The 19,746-nt window shown below is 41.6% G+C and overlaps 1 protein-coding gene across 1 annotated transcript in view; it reads right to left on the bottom strand.

Annotated features, from left to right (window-relative positions):
* Positions 1 to 19,746, bottom strand: part of ELAPOR2 (endosome-lysosome associated apoptosis and autophagy regulator family member 2) — a 173,955-nt gene that overhangs the window by 80,747 nt on the left and 73,462 nt on the right. The window contains exon 2 of the mRNA XM_058725236.1: positions 4,203 to 4,323. Within this exon, the coding sequence (XP_058581219.1) occupies positions 4,203 to 4,323 (121 nt within the window). The remainder of the gene's footprint in view (positions 1 to 4,202; positions 4,324 to 19,746) is intronic.

Genomic DNA, 19,746 nt, shown 5'->3' with positions numbered 1-19,746 from the left:
GTAAGGAAGTAAGTAAAGGAATCCTCTGCCCATTCCCAGTAGCCAGGCTTTTATTTTTAAGGTTTGGGCCTTTTCCCCAGTGAGACAGAGATAGAGAGAAAGGGAGAGGGAAAGATGGGGGGGATGGAGGGAAGGAGAGGAAGGGAAGAAGAAATGAGGGATGAGAGAGAAGGAAGGTATACCCCCACCCAGGCAAGCATTCCAAAAAGACTATTGTTTGTGATGATCTAACAAGGTCAAGGAGACCCCAGAGGGTCAAGGCAAGATTTTAGGAAGTTGACCCAACAGTGGAGAAGAGGTGGAGTAGAGATAGGGTCTCTGTCCCTTGCTCTGGGAGAAGACAAGGAGTGTCGTAGTCCAGCAACGGCATGTTGTCTGCGAGCTGGGCCTGAGTGACACCAAGACCTCAAATGACCAGTGACACTCACAAACACAAGTCTCCTGGCACCAGGGCTTTGGAGAAGCAGCATAGTTCTCTGGAGCTAAGCCTGGAATTACCAGACAGAAGGAGGGAAATGAGGGCATCTCAGGGGCCTGCCTGGAGCAGTATTACCTGAGAGACTGAGGAGCTTGCCCCAGCAGACGGGACAGGAGGACAGTGGGGGCCACTGTCAGTTAACAACCAGAGGCCTCTCTATGCCGTTTCCTGAGCCCTACAAGCTTCCCACTCGCGTACCACCCAGAGTTCTAGCACAACACAGACTTCACCAACTTCACTTACAAGAGCCTCGCAGCCAGGTTTTTTATGATTTTTTTTAATAAAGATTATACAATATAGCCTGCCCATCAATCTTCTGGGAAAATTTACAATGGTTACCTGAACATTCCTATCAGCCTTTTCCTAAGGAAAGGCCTGTACTGCTTCTCCTGATTAAAAAAAGAAAGAAAGAAAGAAAGAAAAAAGAAAAAAACCTACCCAATTACATTCTGAAGCATCTACAGCAATTTCAACTGAGCCCAAACTCTGGGTGTGATTTCATTTAGACATTACGATATGGAGAAATTAAGTCCAACTCAATAATTGCCCTAATACTCTTCAATTATTTGAAGTTGCCACATATCCTATTTCTCTTTTCTTTTTCCTTGTGGCCCAACTACTGGGCCACATCATTATGACCTAACTACTGAGTCTAGCACCTATGGGCATCACTCGCCAGCCAAGGTTGTGCTATCGCCCCATGGCTTGCAAGAAGCATGCCAATCCAGAACCGTAATACTTTTAGCCTCCTTTATCCTTGAACCACAAGAGTTTCTAAAATCCTCCCTTGAAGATATCCACCAATAAGCTTTACATCTCCCACGTGGGACCCAGTAAAGTCCCCCATCCTGACGTGGCAGCCTAAATCAGAGGCAGGCTCTGGAATCAGACATGTCTGTACTTGAATCCTAGATCTGCCACATCCTGGTCATATGATCTGTGTAAGGTACTTCACTTCTTTAATTCTGACTTTTCTCATCAATAAAATGGAAACACTGGTATCTATCTGAGAGGGTTGTCATAAAGATACGATGGGAGAATGATATAAAGCCCTCAGCACAATGTTTAGCATACAATCGGTACATGAGAAATGATAGTTATTATTAGCCATAGAAAATCTAGGCCACTGAGCAAATACTCAGTTATTACTATAACTGCCTGCAGGAGTACTTTAATGTCTAGGAATGTGGTAAGCACCATGGTTAGTGCTAGGAATTAACTAAGCTTCTAAGTTACTTAGATATGTTTTTCGTGCTTTTTAAAACAGTTTCTAGAGCAGACATAATCACATTATGCGGAAATAAATGAAAATTCAGACTTCAGAGAAAATGCCAAGATTAAAAATGTCCCCAGCCATCATGTCAGTATTGTCATTTTAAAGTCAGTACCATTTTTAAAGTAAGTAGTATCATTTTTAAAATAAAAATTAATAGTGCCTTGATTACTAGTCAATTTTTTTTAGAAAAGTTCTAGCTGGAGTGTGAGATTCATAACATTATCTTTGGAAGACTGGTAAATAATGTGCAAAAAAAAAAAATGTCCCTGGCCTTCTTCAAATAGAAATATTTCCTATTTAAGCATCAAATCTATGATAGATTTTTGAACCTTTGGCCAATACCTTTAATCAGTGATATGCTGGTGAATGTTTAACAACCAGCTCTCAGGGGAAAGGAGGCACCTGGTTTGTACAATTTGCCAGTTTCCATGGTGTGAAATACTCCACCCAGGCCTGTTTCAAACTAATAATCAGTTTCCAAAAGCCAGTGCCAGCCAGCATCACCACAGCACCCAGATAAGGAGTAGCGTTCATAATGATTAGGTAGTCTACCCCAACAGGGTTGCTTACAAGGGGACCAAGGAATTAGCTCACAAGTAAAAGGCAAATATAGATTTAAAAAATATACAGATTTTCCAGGAAAGTAACTGAAGCATCTTACAACAGGCTAATTCCACAGGTATTTTTCAGACTGTTTCCCTTTTGTACTCAAATTCCCCCTTAGTGAGAGCTATGCTCTTTCTGCCTAGGTGGCTGACAACATTCCAGCCTTATATCAGCTTATTCTATAGTGACCTTGCTATCCTCTGAAGAATCGTGCCAGACTGAGGGGCACCTGAGTGGCTCAGTTGGTTAAGCATCCGACTTTGGCTCAGGTCATGGTCTCATGGTTCATGAGTTCATGCCCTGCATCAGGCTCTGTGCTGACAGCTCAGAGCCTGGAGCCTGTTTTGGATTCTGTGTTTCCTTCTCTCTCTGCCCCTCCCTGGCTCTCACTGTCTGTCTCTGAAAAAGAAATAAACATTAAAAAAAATTTTTTAAAGAGTCTTGCTAGACTAAAGTCTTCACTGGCTAAAGGATCCCAGGTTCTCTCTTTATTCATTGAGGATCTTCCACTAATTTGCCCCATAAGACTACTGCTGTCTTCCTGTCTCTCTTTCATCAGTAAACCCACCACCCATGCTAATACCTTCTCTAGCCAGTAAGAGAGACAGGTTCTATGAATGGGAAAGAATTAACGATCCTTTAATAATTTGCTTATCTGTTTGTTCTTGTATTTGGAAACAGAAAAACTTAGCTTTTAGGAATACCATTTTGGAGACAGCATGAAACCCAAAAAAAACCTGTCTGTGTCTTACTTCTGGCTTTGAACTCCAATCTATCCCGAGACTACTTCACTGCAGGAACTCATCACTCAACAAATGAAAGGATTAAAAAAAGGAGAGTTTATAAATGAAAACAAATTTAATAACCTATTTCTCTATTAACTCATAATGCTGCACTTCCAACCTGTTTAATTGCTAAAAGACAAGCTACTGAATGTGACATTCATCAGTTCTACCATCTGTCTGTAGGTTACACTAAAAAGGCAAATTACATTATTTCTTTGGCTTAGAAAAAAAACAAACCCAGCACTAAATGGAGGAGTTTTACGCATGGATGTTGGTGATGATAGCAAAGCAATGAGAATGTACTTAATGCTGCTGAACTGTACACTTAAAAAATGGTTCAGATGGTAGAGTTTATGTCTTTTTTACCCAAGGTTTGGAAAACTTTTTTAAAAACGTAAAGAAAAAAATCCATTAAAGAGAAATTCTGCCACTCCGCCTTCCAGAGTTGCAACTAAGACGGTAAACCAGATTTTAAACAGATTTTCTTAAAAATAAATAAAGGGTGCCTGGGTGGCTCCATCAGTTAAGTGTCCAGCTCTTGATTTCGATTCAGGTCATGATCTCAGGAACCACGAGCCCGGCATAGGGCTCTGCACTGACAGCGTGGAGCCTGCTTGGGATTCTCTCTCTCTTTCTCTCTCTCTCTCTCTCTGCCCTTCCCTGGCTTGTGCACATGCCCAATATCTCTGAAAATAAATAACTAAACAGGAAGGAAGGAAGGAAGGAAGGAAGGAAGGAAGGAAGGAAGGAAGGAAGGAAGGAAGGAAGGAAGGAAAGAATGAAGGAAGGAAAGAAGGAAGGAAGGAAGGAAGGAAGGAAGGAAGGAAGGAAGGAAGGAAGGAAGGAAGGAAGGAAGGCACCTTCAACACTGCCTGTGTCTAATTACAGACTTCAGGCATAAGGGCACCGAGTATTAAGAAGAAGCTTTTGCTCTGCTAGATGTCAATGCTATATGCTCATTTTTCTAAAAGTCTCTTACATTCATTATAATTAACTTCGTGGGCCAAACGGATACAGTTTAATCAGGAAAACAAACAGTCAAAAATTCAAAACCTACTGCATTCTTTGCCTCTCACTGGGTCAGGCAGGCCAGAGCAGTCCACTGCAGAATTCGGAATGGCGACTCTCCACCGGGAGCCGCTGCTATCACATTCTGTATATTCAAAGTGGTAATCTTTCTGCAAACAATCACAAAAACAAGCCTTTGTTAGAGCCAGTTTTAATGGGATGACTGTGTTTTCTCAATCACCCCCCAACCTGCACACAAGCCTGATTCCAAACAGTACTCTCTGCTTGACTCTCGGTCTTACCCTATTGCCTTCACACCAAGCAGGGCTTTGTTTTTTGTTTGTTTATCAAAACTCTATCAGGCCGGGCACTGAGTAGGCACTGAGGATATGAGGAGGAACAGCCAATGCTCTCAAGCTGTGACCATTGACCTTGAGTCTCACCTCCTAGAAAAGCACACTACAGCACACTACCCTCTTTCTTTTGCAGGTATTTTTAAGCTCCAAATAATTGATAGATATGATTCTAAGGGCTAAATAACACTAGGAAACTGAATACCACCCCTGTCCCCAGTTGTTCAAAGAAAGAAGAAACCATTCCCACTGACCTAATTCTCTGCTTAAAATTTAACAGCAGGTATAATAATTAATCATCTAAATGTTAGTAAAAGGCAGTTTTTTAAGCACCTTTCCCAGGCTCCATACACACCCACCACAGCAGGCTGCCGTCAATCACAGAATATAAAATAGACATTTATTACAAATGCCAAATTAAGACCAAACCCACTTAGCTCTAGCTTTTGGGTGCTTTGATGTTTTCACAATGACCCCTCCCCTGGTCAGAGCACATTACAACTGTGAGGTGCTTGGACTGAGGGAGAACAAGGACACAATGTCATTGGAGCATTTTAAGAATGAAAGAAATTCTAAATCCTCCCCCAAATATTTTCAGTTCAATATCCTCTTTATTCAGTGAATATCTTGGATGTGGCTATTTGGATTCATTCACTCGATTTTGCCTCCCTTACTATATCAGTGACCAGAGAGAACAGAAAACTCAAGTCCTATCAACATCGGGAAAATCAGGTGTGTGAGGTGGAAAGGTGTATGTGTGTGCGTGAGCTTACGCATGCACACGTGTGTACACAGAGAAAGAATATCACTTAAGAAATGGCTCCTGAAATCACAAAGGTGTGGAGTTGAACTCCCATCTCACTACACCAGGTACAATCTGTGTAATACTGGGCAAGCCACTTGACTTCTCAAAGCATCCATTTTTCATGAGTAAACTTAGAATAAGAATATTTCCTACCTTGTATGGCTGTGGTGGAAATTGTTTAAGATAATGCATGGAAAATGTTAGCTATATCAGGCTACACTGAGTTAGCGCTTGATGAATGGTAGAGATATTATCCTTACTAAGGATCATGAGGGTGGAGACGATGATAGAGAAAGGAGGTAGTGGAGATGTGGTAAAGCACAAACTGTCTGAGTCTTGTTTCCTCTGCTTCAGTTTCTGCATATACATAAGATAAAATGATAAGGGATCAGAAGGTAGAGAAGGTGGAATTATCAGGCTGGAAGCAAAGGTTTTTATGCTGCATTGAGACTCTGCCTCAGAAATAAAATTTAGTATACCTTCAGGCAATCCTCTGTGAATATTATTTTTCTACTCAAATATCTGACCACTCAAGACAACAGATAATTTGAGATGAAGTTGACAAGATCCTGGTTTCAAATATGGCTTACTGTCAGTTAAGGGCAAATCTACATACCTTAAAAAAAATCATTTTTAGCAGCCAAATGGGAAAAATTTTCCAGAAGAAAAGTTGGGAAGAGGGAAGGAAGGAAGGAGGGAGGGGGGAAGGAAAGCAGAAAAAGGTCACTAAATGTAACTACATACCATGGTCAAACACAGAAGTCATCATAAAGTAAAAAATAAACAACAAAACAAATGGGTGAAGAAACAACACACAACAAAGGTTAATTAACAATCCTGGGTTTCTAAAAACTAATCCAGGAAAGGACAAACAATTATTTGGAAATATGGTCAAAGAACATACACAACTCATTAAAGAGCGATACAAACTAAAAAACTTAAACCTTGACAAAGAAATACAAACAGTTTTCATCAAGTTGGCACATTTTTAAAATCATGTTTAAAAGTTTTCTAAGGCCTGGGTGACTCAGTCAGGCATCTGACTCGATGTCTTGATGTGGGATCGAGCCCCACATCAGGCTCTGTGTTGACAGTGTGGAGCCTGCTTGGGATTCTCTGTCTTCCTCTCTCTCTGCCCTTCCCCCACTTCACAGGTGTGCACTCTCTCTCTCAAAATAAATAAACATTAAAAAAAAGTTTTCTTAGACTTCAGTGCAGTAAAAGGGGCACTTGTGTGCCTCCCATCACAGAGTAAAGTGATGTAACCTTTCTGGAGAAAAGTGGATCAGTAGCTTTAAAGTGGTCAAAAATTTGAACCTCAAATCCCTCTGGTAGCACCCAATCTAAGGGGGAAAAACAGTTAATGTGGTCAGAGATTTATGTGCAAAAATGCTCCTCACAGCTTCCCTATAACTAGAAGTAGTACCATTAATAGCTGAACATGATAGAACCATACATTATTTATCTGACATTGTTCACATGCATCTACACATGCATCAGTACTCATAACAGTGACATGGTTCAGGAAGGACAGTGAACAATATTGCCATGGTTCAACTGAAACTCAGACTGGCTGAATGATTTAGCCAGAGACACCCAGCTACTATGTCACATAGCTAAGAGCAGAAGTCAAGCCTTGTGTTTATTTACCAGAGTTTTCAGTTTAGATAACACCATTATGCTTAAAATAGAAGGTTACTGTTTTAAAATCGAAGGAATGGGAAAAGTTTCTAGTATCAAAGCCTGATGGTTTGACAAGTCTAACAGTGAGCCTGGGGATGTCGTATATTCAAACAGGAGACGAGAGCACGCAAAGAAGCAGAAACCATTGGATTCCCCCCTACGTTTCACAGTTCTGATGGCAACAAGTCCAACATGAGTATCACTGGGCCAAAATCAAGGTGTCAGCCTCCCTCCAGAGACTCTAGGGGAGAATCCACTCCTTGCCTCTTCCAGTTTCTGGTGGCTGCTGGCATTTGTTGGCTTACAGTCTCCACCTCTGCAATCACACTACCTTCTCCTCTTCTGTCTTATCTCCCTCTGCTTCATTCTCGTAAGTACACTTGTGATTACATTTAGGATCCAGTTAGATAATAAAGAATAATCCCCCCATCTTAACTTATTCACATCTTCCAAGTCCTTTTTTCCATAAAAGATAATTCATGGGTTCTAGGGATGAGGACATGCCTATGTTTTCTGGGCAGGGAAGGCATTATTCAACCTACTACAATCCACTCCCTGGCTCCAAAGGCACATGTCCCTCTCACATGCAAAATATATTCACCGTATCCCAACATTCACTAAAGACTCAACCCATTATAGCACCAACTCAAAGTCCAAAACATCATCTATATCTCATCAGCTCCAACGTCCCAGAAGTAAACCTCCAAATCAGGTATGGGAAGACTCATTATGACACACATTGAGGCAACATTCCTCTCCATCTGGCACCTGTGTTACCTGCTTCCAAAATACAATGGGTTTGGACCTTAACAACAGTTATAGACATTCCCATTCTAAAACGGATAAACTGGAAGGGAGAAAGGGAAGGAATAAGCCAACAGTCCCAAGTAATTTCAAAATCTAGCAGGACAGATTCCATTAGTATTCCATTAGAAACAATCCTCTGTAGTTTAGGGCCCCAACATCTGGGCCCAGAGCTCCACCCTCAGAGTCATTCTTAGGTTATTTTTTGTTTTTTGGTTTTTTTTTTTTTTTTTGCTTTGTTTTTTGAAAAGGAGAACATATTTGCAGCTGAGATGGTTTATTAAGCTGTTTCTTGCCTGTAAAATTTTGGGATTCCAATGGCCTTCCTCCATTTCACCCCCCCTCTGTTCCTTTCAGTTCAAGCTGGCGGTGTTTCTGCTCACGTTATCAAAAACCTTGTGAGTCTCCTGTGCATGTCACAAGATTCATTCCATTAGATGGAGGATCTTCCATAGATCTTTCCTGGACAGTCCCAGCCCTATTCCTGGCTTCTGCTGAGAGGGTTAAAAAGACCCATGAGTCTGACACCCAATTTCCTCAGCACTAGCAAAAGGTTTTCCAGACACATTCTTGGGCTTCTCTCCTCAGCGTACTTTCATAATGGCAGGTCTCCTGATTTTAGCATTGTCTGCAACCTGGACAAAATGAGAATTTCCCCAATCATCAAGTCTGGTTTCCTTTTTATTTAAGAATTCTTCCTTCAATTTGTCTATTTCCTCTCACATTTTACAACAAGCAGCAAGAAGGAACCAGGCCGTACCTTCAATACTTTGCTCAGGAATCTCCTCTGGAAATATCTAAGCTCATCACTTATAAGTGTTGCCTTCCACCCAAACGTAAAACAAAATTCTTCTACACTTTCCACTACTATATAACAAGGACCATCTTTTCTCCAATTTCCGATGGCATATTCCTCATTTCCTTCTCGGCCCTAACCAGTAGCACCTTCACTATCTCTACCAACATTCTGCTTAGGGCAGTTCACCTTTTCTCTACTGTGCTCCTCACCAAGTTCTCACTGAGCCCTCAATGGCAGAGTATTTGGTTCTCACATTTCTGCCAACAGTCTGTTCCATCCAACCCAGGCTTTCCCTACAATGTGCCTTAAACTTCTTTCAGTTTCTGTTCTTTACCCAATTCTAAAACCACTTCCACATTTTTAGGTACGGTTACAGCAGCTCCCCACCTCTGGGTCGTAATCTCTGAATTGGTTTTCCAAAGGCTGGTGTAACAAATTGCCACAAATTTAGCAGCGTACAACAAAAGAAATGTCTTCTTACAATTCTGGAGGCCAGTAGTCCAAGCATCGCTGAGGCATCAGCCAGGCCACGCTCCTTCTGGAGATTTCAGGGAAGAATCCATTCCTTGCCTTCTCCAGATTCTGGTGGCTACCAGCATTTGTTGGCTTGTGGCCACATCACTTCAGTCTCTGCCTCCGTGGACACATTGCCTTCTTTCTCCTCCCACTGGGACTGCATTGAGGGCCCACTGAGATAATCTACTATCTCAAAATTCTTAGTCACATCTTCAAAGCCTTTTTTTGTTGTTATTTATCATGGAAAGGTAACATTCACAGGTTCCAGGGATTAGGACTTGGGCAGGGGAGCATTATTCAGCCTATCACAACCCACTAATGTAGAATGGCCTTGACCAGCCATGCACTTACATAATGGCTTCCTTGTGTCTCTTGTTCCCACTTATTTGTATTAGGAAGTCTTCCCTATTTTCACATCCCACTGAGAAGATCCTGGCCCTCATATGTAAAATTCAGGTAATTTGTTATCATCATTGCAAAATAATGATGCTGAGAAGTCTGACATGAATTCCAAAAGAAGGCCTCAGAATAAGCTAGGAAGCTCAGAAAACTCTCTTTTACCACTGTCATTCAAGTTGCCAATTAGGAGATGAAAACATCAATAAGAACAGGTCAAAGGCATACCATATTCTCTGCCTGTAATGGCAGATGTCATATGTCAATTAATCTTCCTAAAATTCTTTATCCTATCTGCCTCCTCCCAGTTACTGACCTCTCAAGGGCCACAGCTACTCTATGTTACAAAATGCTTAGGATCGCAGCAGGAAGCTTTAATGTGTTTATTCATAATTTAAAAATATTGAAATGCAGACCTATTTCATGAAGAGGGCAGCATTCAGGGTCAGGAATTTAGGTTGTAGCCCAAGCCAGATGGGTTTTAAATTATTTAATAGGCCATTTCATCTGGGCCGATAACAGAGAATTTTCTTTAAAATGTGTTTCTGAAGGCAACCCTTAAATCCATACCAAAGATGTAAGCAATAGTGTGAAGTAGTAAAATCACTAAAGATACAATATATACTCCTCAAATATTCTTATTGGTATTCAAGGTACCAAATAAAGAGAGTTAATAGCAAATAAGTTTTCAGATTTATACATAATACCCCAAAACTCTAGTCACAGACCCATCTACACCATTGAGCACTTCAGTGATCCCTTGGAAATGGGAATTTCCCAGGTGTTACAGAGCTATTAAAAAGGTAAATTTTTTTCTTATACCAATGTAGAATACATGTCAAAGATTTTATGTATCATTAATTAGCAAGTCAATCCATAACATGTTGTAACAAGTTCCAAGGAGAATTCAAAGAACACCCATTAGCTGGCAATCAGGAAAGCGAAATGAACAAAGAGATGCAGAAAGAGTAAATATCCAGAGGATGATGATGAATTAATTGCATTCCAAAGAATAAGACACACTCTCACCTCCATGGACAAGAGTCATCTGTATTACTATTGGTTTCCTACAAGTCAACAGTGTTGTAAAATAGTTCAAAGACAAAGGTATAGGCCCCTAGAGCAACTGATCATTCAAGCAAGGGGCACCACACAGGACACCCAGTCAGTCATCTTTTCTGCCTATTTCAGCATGTTTCACAAGTTTTCCTGACAAGTTGCAGAGGCAGAAGTCCTGATAATTTCAGGGCTCCAGACAGTTTATTGCCAAACATAATGACATGAATCAGAGTGTGCTCTAAAAACAATGCAACATCAGCTCGCAGGCCACACTCTCCAAATCACAGACTGGACAAAGCATTTGGACCTACCATACACAAAAGATGGCAGCTAGTTAGACATGTCTGCAAATCCCAGAATGCTGGGGCACGGAGACACTGCCCCAAATAACAAAATGATGGTATCCTTTGAAAACTTTGCAGTGTAAATATGTGGGAACCAGAGAACAACCCAAAAAGAAATAGAGCATGGAATTACTACTGATCACCAAACATTTAAGGAAAGATAATCCCTCAGTAGAAATCATGGTACTCCCCCCAGAAACACATGCTCACAAATAAAAACCTAGGCACAAACTCTCAAAAAGCAAAAACTTTACAACTAAAACACAAAATATCAGAATATGATGGAATAAACACTGGAGTCCCCAAGTGCCCCTGACAAACACTCTCCTTGACCAATCTTAAGGCTAGCTCCTCTGAACTCTCTTCCCGGGGAAGCCTTGGCCTTTGGGCGTCTGTGTTCATCTTTGCGTCACCCAGTTTTAGAAGTCAGTTTACCCAGAATCTCCCCCCACTTATACTTGATGGTTTCCCACCCTGCTCCCTGCCTATGAACCCCAACTTGTCCGTGCTATATTCAAAACCCAGCCCATTTCTCTACAACGTCTCTTTTCTGCTATTACAACCGTTCCAGAATAAAATCAGTTTTTACTCTTTGAACCACCAACCAGTTCTGGTTTCCCCTGACACCCCCAAACACAAAAGTTGTTTATATTTCAAAAGCTTCATGGCATCCACAAAAAGCTTGGGGTATTGCCTCTAAGCATGAGGACAAATATTAGAATTTTACTACACATTGGCTAGCCAATGATTCAAACAAATCTCACATATAAAAATAATATGCATATATACATGTCTTGACAATACACACATTTTATATGAAACATTAACATATATGATGATTTATGCTTATAATAATATGTATCATTTTTTATGTTAACATTAATATATACCATTCTTTACTATGTGGCATTTGGTTTATTAAATAAGCACTATGGCCTAAGTGCTATGGGGAAGATCTAACATAATTACAACGCATAGTCCTTGTACTCAGGCTTATTATTTTGTTGGGGGCAGACAGGACACACACGTACCATATGATTTTATAAGAAAGCATAAAGATTAGGGGCTCCAGAGTAGAATACAAGTATCACAGGTCAGTGTTCAAACCAAAACTCCTTCTGGTGAAAATTACCAACAAACATCCCTTAACTCTCCCATAAGGTACAATGTTGTTCCACTTCTCAATAAATTCATTGCAGTCTAAACCCTCTAGCAGATATCTACTGTAGAGGCTGTTTCAGGCAAACAGGCTTGATCGATGGAACATAGAAAGGGCCGATAGTCAACACCTGGCTGAATACAGACAGGCCCATTAGGGGACCCACCTCAAAAAATCCACAGGCCATAACTAACCAATGGGCTACTTACAACCAGGCACAGCTACCAATAAAGGGGAAGATTCTGGGGTTCCTGGGTGGCTCAGTCGGTTAAGCATCCAACTTCAGCTCAGGTCATGATGTCACAGTTTGTGGGTTCAAGCCCCACATCAGGCTCTGTGCTGACAGCTCAGAGCCTGGAGCCTGCTTCAAATTCTGTGTGTGTGTCTCTCTCTCTCTCAGTCTGTCCCTCCCCCGCTTATACTCTGTCTCTCTCTGTCTCTCAAAAATAAATAAACGTTCAAAAAAAATTTTTTTAAAAAGGGGGGAAGATTCCATATGTCACCATACCTCCTCATCTTCCCCCTTTTAAAACAGCCCCTATCCACGGCCTTGCTGCAGACAGCCCCTCCTCTGCTGTCCTGCCTCCTGCTCTCTTGAGGTGTATTCTATAAACTTCTGTCGCCTTTGTCACTGCCCGCACCACCGACTTCCACCCAGTCACCCCACATTTGGGGGCCCTCATCTGATCAGGAGAGACACCCCATTTAGACACCACAACTATTTCTTAGCACCCAAATGGCTTGCTTTTTAGGAGCCATATTTTCTGGAAAAATAAGGGAGAATGTGCATGAGGTGACCTCATTATGTAATGATTTCAGAGTCAGAACAAATTTCTGTGAGCTGGACCACCTGAGCAGCTTTTGAGAAGAAAGCCCTGAAAGACAGCAGGGTTTGTACGCATTCTAGCCCTACCAGTTCCTTCGTGGTTAGTTTGATAGGGTGTGACAAACAGTGACACAAAGCCTGAAGGTAATATGCCTGAAGATATGCAGTGAAATACAGTAGTCTGAGGGTGGAGAGACAGATGAGCCACTGAGTGAACTAATAAAAGAACAAACGAAACTGCCTGGTCTTCTGTGGAAGACCTCAGGGGAACTCTGAAGTTTGTTCACGGCAGTGACCCGTCAATGAGAAATTCAGTTCCGAGTAGCCCCTAGAGTCAACCAAGAGGTGACCACCGTTAATTATAGAGACGCAGTAGATGAGCACACACTGTATTCAAAAGAATACAGGCAGTTAGAGGACTCAGGCCTCACAGAAGAAGTGCTAAGACCTACGAGAACACGCACACAGGAATGGGACAAAAAGAAGCAAATATAATCCATTTTCTTCATATATGGTTCCTTCTCCTTGAACGTCTTTATGTAAAGCATTGAGAACAGCACACCCTGTATTTGATGAGACTGCAGCTCCTTTGGGAGGAAAGCTCTCGAATCTAAGTGCTCAGCAAACAGCTTGCACCCATATTTGAGACAGCGAAGCAGCAAGAAGGAAAAAGAATAGGAGCCTATAGTGCCTCACACAAATACTTCGACTGCACTCCAGTGAGTGAGCAAACTCATCCTACTTATATGCGAAGGTCAAAAGTTTGAGAATACTTACTGCAGACACACACGCATCTTAGAATAAAAACTTCCTTAGCCCACATTATCAAGTACATGTGCACAGTAGCAATGTGCAGTAATATTTATATTCAGATTTTTCTTTTATAAAAGGAATGCGGAGTTACCATGGGAACCTAAGGCTAAGTGAAGTAATAGGTATCTGATCTATTTATGACACATCCTCTTCGCCACATTTGCAGACACTATTGCTTTTGTGAAATTATTTTGACAAAGTTCATGTTTTAAATTGGAGTTCAATGTCTCTCTGTGTAAACAGGGCCTCATAAGCAGTCACTTCATTTTATAAATCAATATATATTTATTGAGCACTTCCCATGTGCCAAGCATAGACACGTGGACGCTGGGGATGCTGCAGTGAACAAAGCGGCCTAGTCCCTCGTCTCATTGGGCTTACATTTTAGTGTCAGTAAAAAGTGCCCAGGGCTTCTTGGAAGAATCCAGGCTAGACCATTTTCCTTCTATGGTGTCTCAATGCAAGTTTTTAAAGGGACAGGCAAAGAACTGGAAACAACAGACCTAGATCCCAATCTCACCTCTACCAGTGAGAAACTGAGCTAGGGAAATGGACGGGACCCCATCAGAGAAAAAGTTGGGTTTTTTTTTTCCTTTGCTTCTGTTCCAGCTTCTATTCTTGCTAGGATCTACAGCCCCACCCTACTCTGCACATGTCTTGTAATGCCAATACTGTATGTCCTCCTTGGAAAGGGCAAGGAGTCAATCACTTCTCTAGAAGAGATAACATCTAACAATGGACCAGGTGAGAATGGCCAGAGACAGCTATCATAGGTGTATTCCAGACCACCAGAGCTAGACATCTCCACACCAAGGCCCCCTGGCTCCAAGGAATAACACCTGGGCTCTTGTCTTTGTTCTAAGCGGTTCCTGGATGCCTGAGAGGATATGTGCACCTGACCACCATCCTCAATAAAACCCCCCAAAGACAAGACTCATGCTTCTTTCCTGAGTCTCCCAGATGTTCTGTCCATATCTCCTCTCTCTATATCTTCAATAAACTTTGCTTTTACCTCCTGCTGGCTCACATTTGATTTCCATCCTGTGTGAAACTAAAGACCCTCTGGGCTGGTCCTACAGGATTGGGTCCTTAGGCCCGGCCTGCCTGCATCAAAATGTAAGACCTCAAGCAACTCAACCAACAGTATGCACTCAAGTGCATACTTGATCTTTGAAAGAAAACTGTAGAATTATAGTCTGTATCTCATATTTTCATGGCTCTTAATAAATGGGAACCAACTACCTCCTGTACTACCCTGCACTGTCAGGGAATAATATTCTAAACCAAGTCTACCCATAAAGAAATGAAGAAAACTTCAATTTTCTCAAGTAGTTTATAGCTAGACATCTATAATAGTACCAATATTGGAAATGCTAACTTTAATACTCTCATAGAAGATACTGAGTAAAAGTATTAAAAAGTCTTTAAGGGGGGCGCCTGGGTAGCTCAGTCAGTTAAGCGTCTGACTTCGACTCAGGTCATGATCTCATGGTTCATGAGTTTGAGCCCCGCATCAGGCTCACTGCTGTCAGTGCAGAGCCCGCTTCAGATCTTCTGCCCCCCTCTCTCTCTGCCCCTCCCCCACTCATGCTCTCTCTCAAAAAAAATTTTTTTAAGTCTTTAAACACATGCAATCACTATTTTATTATCTAACTACATTTAAACTTGCTGAATTAAACATATGTTTGTCTTTGCTCCCACAAACCCACAAGAATTTCTCAGGAGAGTAAGCAGTAAAATCCTAACAGTTTAAAAAGACAAAGATAAAAAGATTAGAAGTGAAAATGACAATAGATGCAGATGTCAACAATATTTTAGAAGACAGAAAGCCCCTAAGATGAGCTTTATCAACTTACCAAAGCAAGAAAATCTGAAAGCGAAGAACTACATAGGCAGATGAAATGAGAAGAAAGCTGATTTGAGCCGCAGGAAATCTCAGAACTGAAAGTACCAAATATCTCAGAAAGTCAACAAAATCTACGAACAAGACTGGTTGAAAACCTGTTTGAGAATATAGATCCCTTCCGCCCAATTCCCTTCCACATCATGACAAGAGATAAGAATTATTTCCTCTGGAAAAAGTGGAATAGGGAGTTTAAAGATTCGGGACATGAGCAAAACAAGTGGAAGGAAAGGCCTCTTGACGAAAACAGGGGACCATGTGAACTAAATACTGAATGATGAGATCTGCCTCAAAGACACTTACCCATAAACACTCAATGCCAACATCCAACCCAGCCACCTCCAACACCAGTGTCTTTTCCACTTGGGCCACCTTCCCTAAACACTAGCAGAACGACCTTCCTGCTCCCAAAGGAGCCCTCAGGGGCTGTGACACCTCACATTATGACAGTCACCCCTATCATTTCAACTGATTTTCATATATGCTTACCTTATAATTGATATTAGCTAGAATCTCAATTTTGTCCCTTGTCCACAAATACAGTAATTATTTTTGTTATTAACAATAACACTCACATTTGCAGAACCCTGTAAGCTTTCCAAAATAATGCTTATAACCTTTTCCGACTCGAACGAGGCCACAGCATAGCCCTATGTAGGAGGCAAGGGTCTTATCTCTGTCATGAGGGCCACTGTCCTGTTTCAGTCACCATCTCGTGCCTCCTGGATGGCTATCACCAGCAGCCTAAGTGGCATTCATCTTCTGCTCTCCCTCATGACGCTCTGCAGCCAGGTCTAATTATGTCATCCCTGCTCAGAACCCTGCAACAACTTCCATCTGGCTGAGGAAAAAGCACATAAAAGGTCTCTGTCTCTCCACATTTCGTTTCTCAACCTGTTTCATGTATGAAATATCGAAACAGGATATGTGCTACATGCTACACTCTTCCTTGCCTCCAGGCCCTCGCACAGGACTTGTTCTCTGCCTGGAAGGCTCTCTCTGCCCATACCTGGTCATAACCTAAGGACATCTGTACAGTAACAAAGCACCATGTAGCAGCTCTCTTTCAGTCTCATCCATCACATTTGTAGGACCAAGGGCAAGGGTCTGAGGTGTCCGTTCCTCTTCTATACCCACCCACACCTTAAATAGTCTCCACACATACAAGTGACAATGCCCGCTGCCCACCCGGTCTGTCACCACTGCTCCCACAGCCCACAGTCAGGATGCACCTGGGAAAAGCCCATGAAGGCCCTGGCAGCAGACCCAGGCCCTTAAAGCATACAGTTCAAAAGTCATGTCATCTAGAGCATGGCATACAAGGGTGGGGGGCAGGACATCCAGGTGGGTTCCTTGGCCAGGTGACTACGTGACAAGAGGAGGAACACACCTGGAAGAGGACCAGAATGACACCCTCTGCAGGTGGTAATGATCCCAACTGTATAACAACATCCACACAAAAAAAGACAGAATATCCTAGGAGGGAGGAAGAATCCGATCTAACTTTGGAGGGCTTTCTTGAGTGAAGGTAATATATTTTTTTTGTTTGTTTATTTTTTTCAAAAAATAACCTCAATTAAAACTGCACAGTGGTATGTAGAAGGCCAATTTTCCAAACAGGGAAAAGCCAAATCCCTGGAAATCCATCTATTCTGTCTAATTACACATGGCTGCAAGCTTATCTGTGTGTAATAGCAATTATACATTTTTTTAAAATATTTTTGAGAGACAGACGGGGGGGGGGAGGGAGGGAGAGAGAGAGAGAGAGAGAGAGGAGAATATGAGTTGGGAAGGGGCAGAGAGAGAGGGGAGACAGACAGAACCCAAAGCAGGCTCCAGGCTCTGAGCTGTCAGCACAGAGCCCGATGCCAGGCGCGAACCCACGAATCGTGAGATCATGACCTGAGACAAAGTCAGATGCTCAACTGACTGAGCCACCCAGGTGCACCATCAACTATACGTTTTTTATGTAAACTAGGCTGAAACTGAAAAGGCACCTTTGCTTCTGCAAAATTTGAGCAACTACTTACTATTTAATGAGCACCAAGAGAAACAGCATCAAAAGTTTCAAAAACGTATTAAAGGGGCACCTGGGCTTAGCCAGTTAAGCATCTGACTTCAGCTCAGGTCATGATCTCATGGTTTGTGAGACTGAGCCCCTGCACGGACAACAATAGTCTTCTTGAGATGATTCTCTCTCTCCCTCTCTCTGCACCCCTCCAACACCACCCCCCTCAAAATAAATAAACTTAAAAAAATAAACTACAAAAAACTTGAAAACAATCTAAATGTGCAACAAGAGACTGATTAATAAATTATTGTATACTCACGACAGGATTTTATATAGTCCATTCTAAAATGATAATGCCAATGCCATATTTAATAAAAATATTTCTGACATTTAAGTATAATATAAAGGTTAAGAAACACTATGCCTGAACCCTTTTAAGGTACATGAGTGTATAATCAGTATATGGAAAAGTGACTCAAGGTATATATACCAAAAGGTTGACAATAGTGAACTGAATGCTAAACATAGTGATTTCTATTTTCTCTTTTTTGATTCTGTATTTTCAAGTTTTTCTATAGTTAAAATGTGTTATTTTCTCTAAGTTGAGGTACTTGCTCTGCTAAGACAGAAAAAAAGATGCTCATATTTCTCTTGACTTTAGGATAAGGTACCTGGTAGGACGTGCAAAAATTTGAAGGCTTTCACTGAAGGCTTATTCCATTACCATTCATTGGCACCTCAGTCTAGATTAGTTTCTCTGATGAGTGTCAATCACCAAGCAAGGCTTTAAGGACAAAGGTCCCAAGACATAGGTCAGATAAATTCTGTACAAGGTAACATGGAAGAAAAGACCCAGAGCATAAGTACTGGATAAGCAGGCAGATAGAAGGAGGATTCTGCTACAAGGAGGAAAAAGAAAAACGGCAAGAGTCAGAAGGGAGGAAAGAGAACAAGGAGGTACAGGAGTTCTGAAAACACACCTGCGGGATTCATGAACTTGGGCCAGGAAGAGGTAAACTCTACATCTGAATCCAGCTAAGCCATTGGCCAAGGGCAGACAGAAGAGATTTATAAAAATAAATTTTAAATTCAAAAGCTAATAATCATCAACGCTACCACTTGAAATTGAGCTTTACCTGTAAAGAGTGTCTACAGAAATAGCAGAGGTGACAAGTGGCTCTGAACATTTTGACATCTCAATCATGTTTTTGCTTGCAAATTTTGTGAGCTGAGTAAAAATAAGCTGAAGTTCTTTTGCCCTCAACTGATGCTATAAGAATCTCTCAAATAAATAGAATTTTTTAAAATCCTAATAAATCCTAATAACACCTATTGTCATAACTACACTCCTAGAAAACAACCTTAAAATATCTATTAAAAGGTTTTCCTTTTTAATCAGAAAGAATAAAAGTTGTTCTGTCTGACCAGCATCCTTTTCCCATTTCTATCAGGTAACAGTATGCCCCTTGCCCTAGTTACCTTTTGGGGAACTATTCTAAGATCTCATGCAGTTCTGAATGGGCAGCCTGGAACACCATGCTGTAATACAGACCTGTCATCTGGCCATTATTAGCAAATATTCACTGATGTCAGCCAACGTACAGAAAGCCCACCACAACTTCTCTTTCCCAGCCTGCCCCAAAAAACAAAAGTCAAGACAAAACAAGACACAGCAGGTGGATTGGGGAAGAAAACCAAAACTCAAATGATAACCAGCACACTGGTTCTTTCTTCTTCCTTTCTCTCCTGGCTTTGAGCCAAAGATGAGCCAAGTCGGGGACCTGTCTGGTAGGTGCATACTTCAAAAGCTCCAAGAGAATCCTATCTTTCTGGCCACAGGACCAAGAAAAGTGAACTCTGTTACCTGGATAATGGTGGACAGGGAGAAGAGGACCATGGGCTTCGTTTTGTTTGTTTGTTTGTTTGTTTGTTTGTTTTGCCCTTGTTTTCCTCTTCCAGCCTTGCCCTAAGGCCAGCCCCAGTCTTAGACCTGCACTGATGACACCACAGTGACCCAGGAAGCTGACACTCCAAGAAAAAACCCATCTCTCTGGATAAAAGAACGAAAACAGGGGATTCTGCTGTGCAGAGTTTGGGAGAAAATCCTTTTTCATCTCTCCCT

This window comes from Neofelis nebulosa, chromosome 4 (assembly GCF_028018385.1).
Source record: "Neofelis nebulosa isolate mNeoNeb1 chromosome 4, mNeoNeb1.pri, whole genome shotgun sequence".
NCBI lineage: Eukaryota > Metazoa > Chordata > Mammalia > Carnivora > Felidae > Neofelis > Neofelis nebulosa.
The sequence above is the reverse complement of the archived record's forward strand: the minus strand, read 5'-3'. Positions and strand labels throughout refer to the sequence as shown.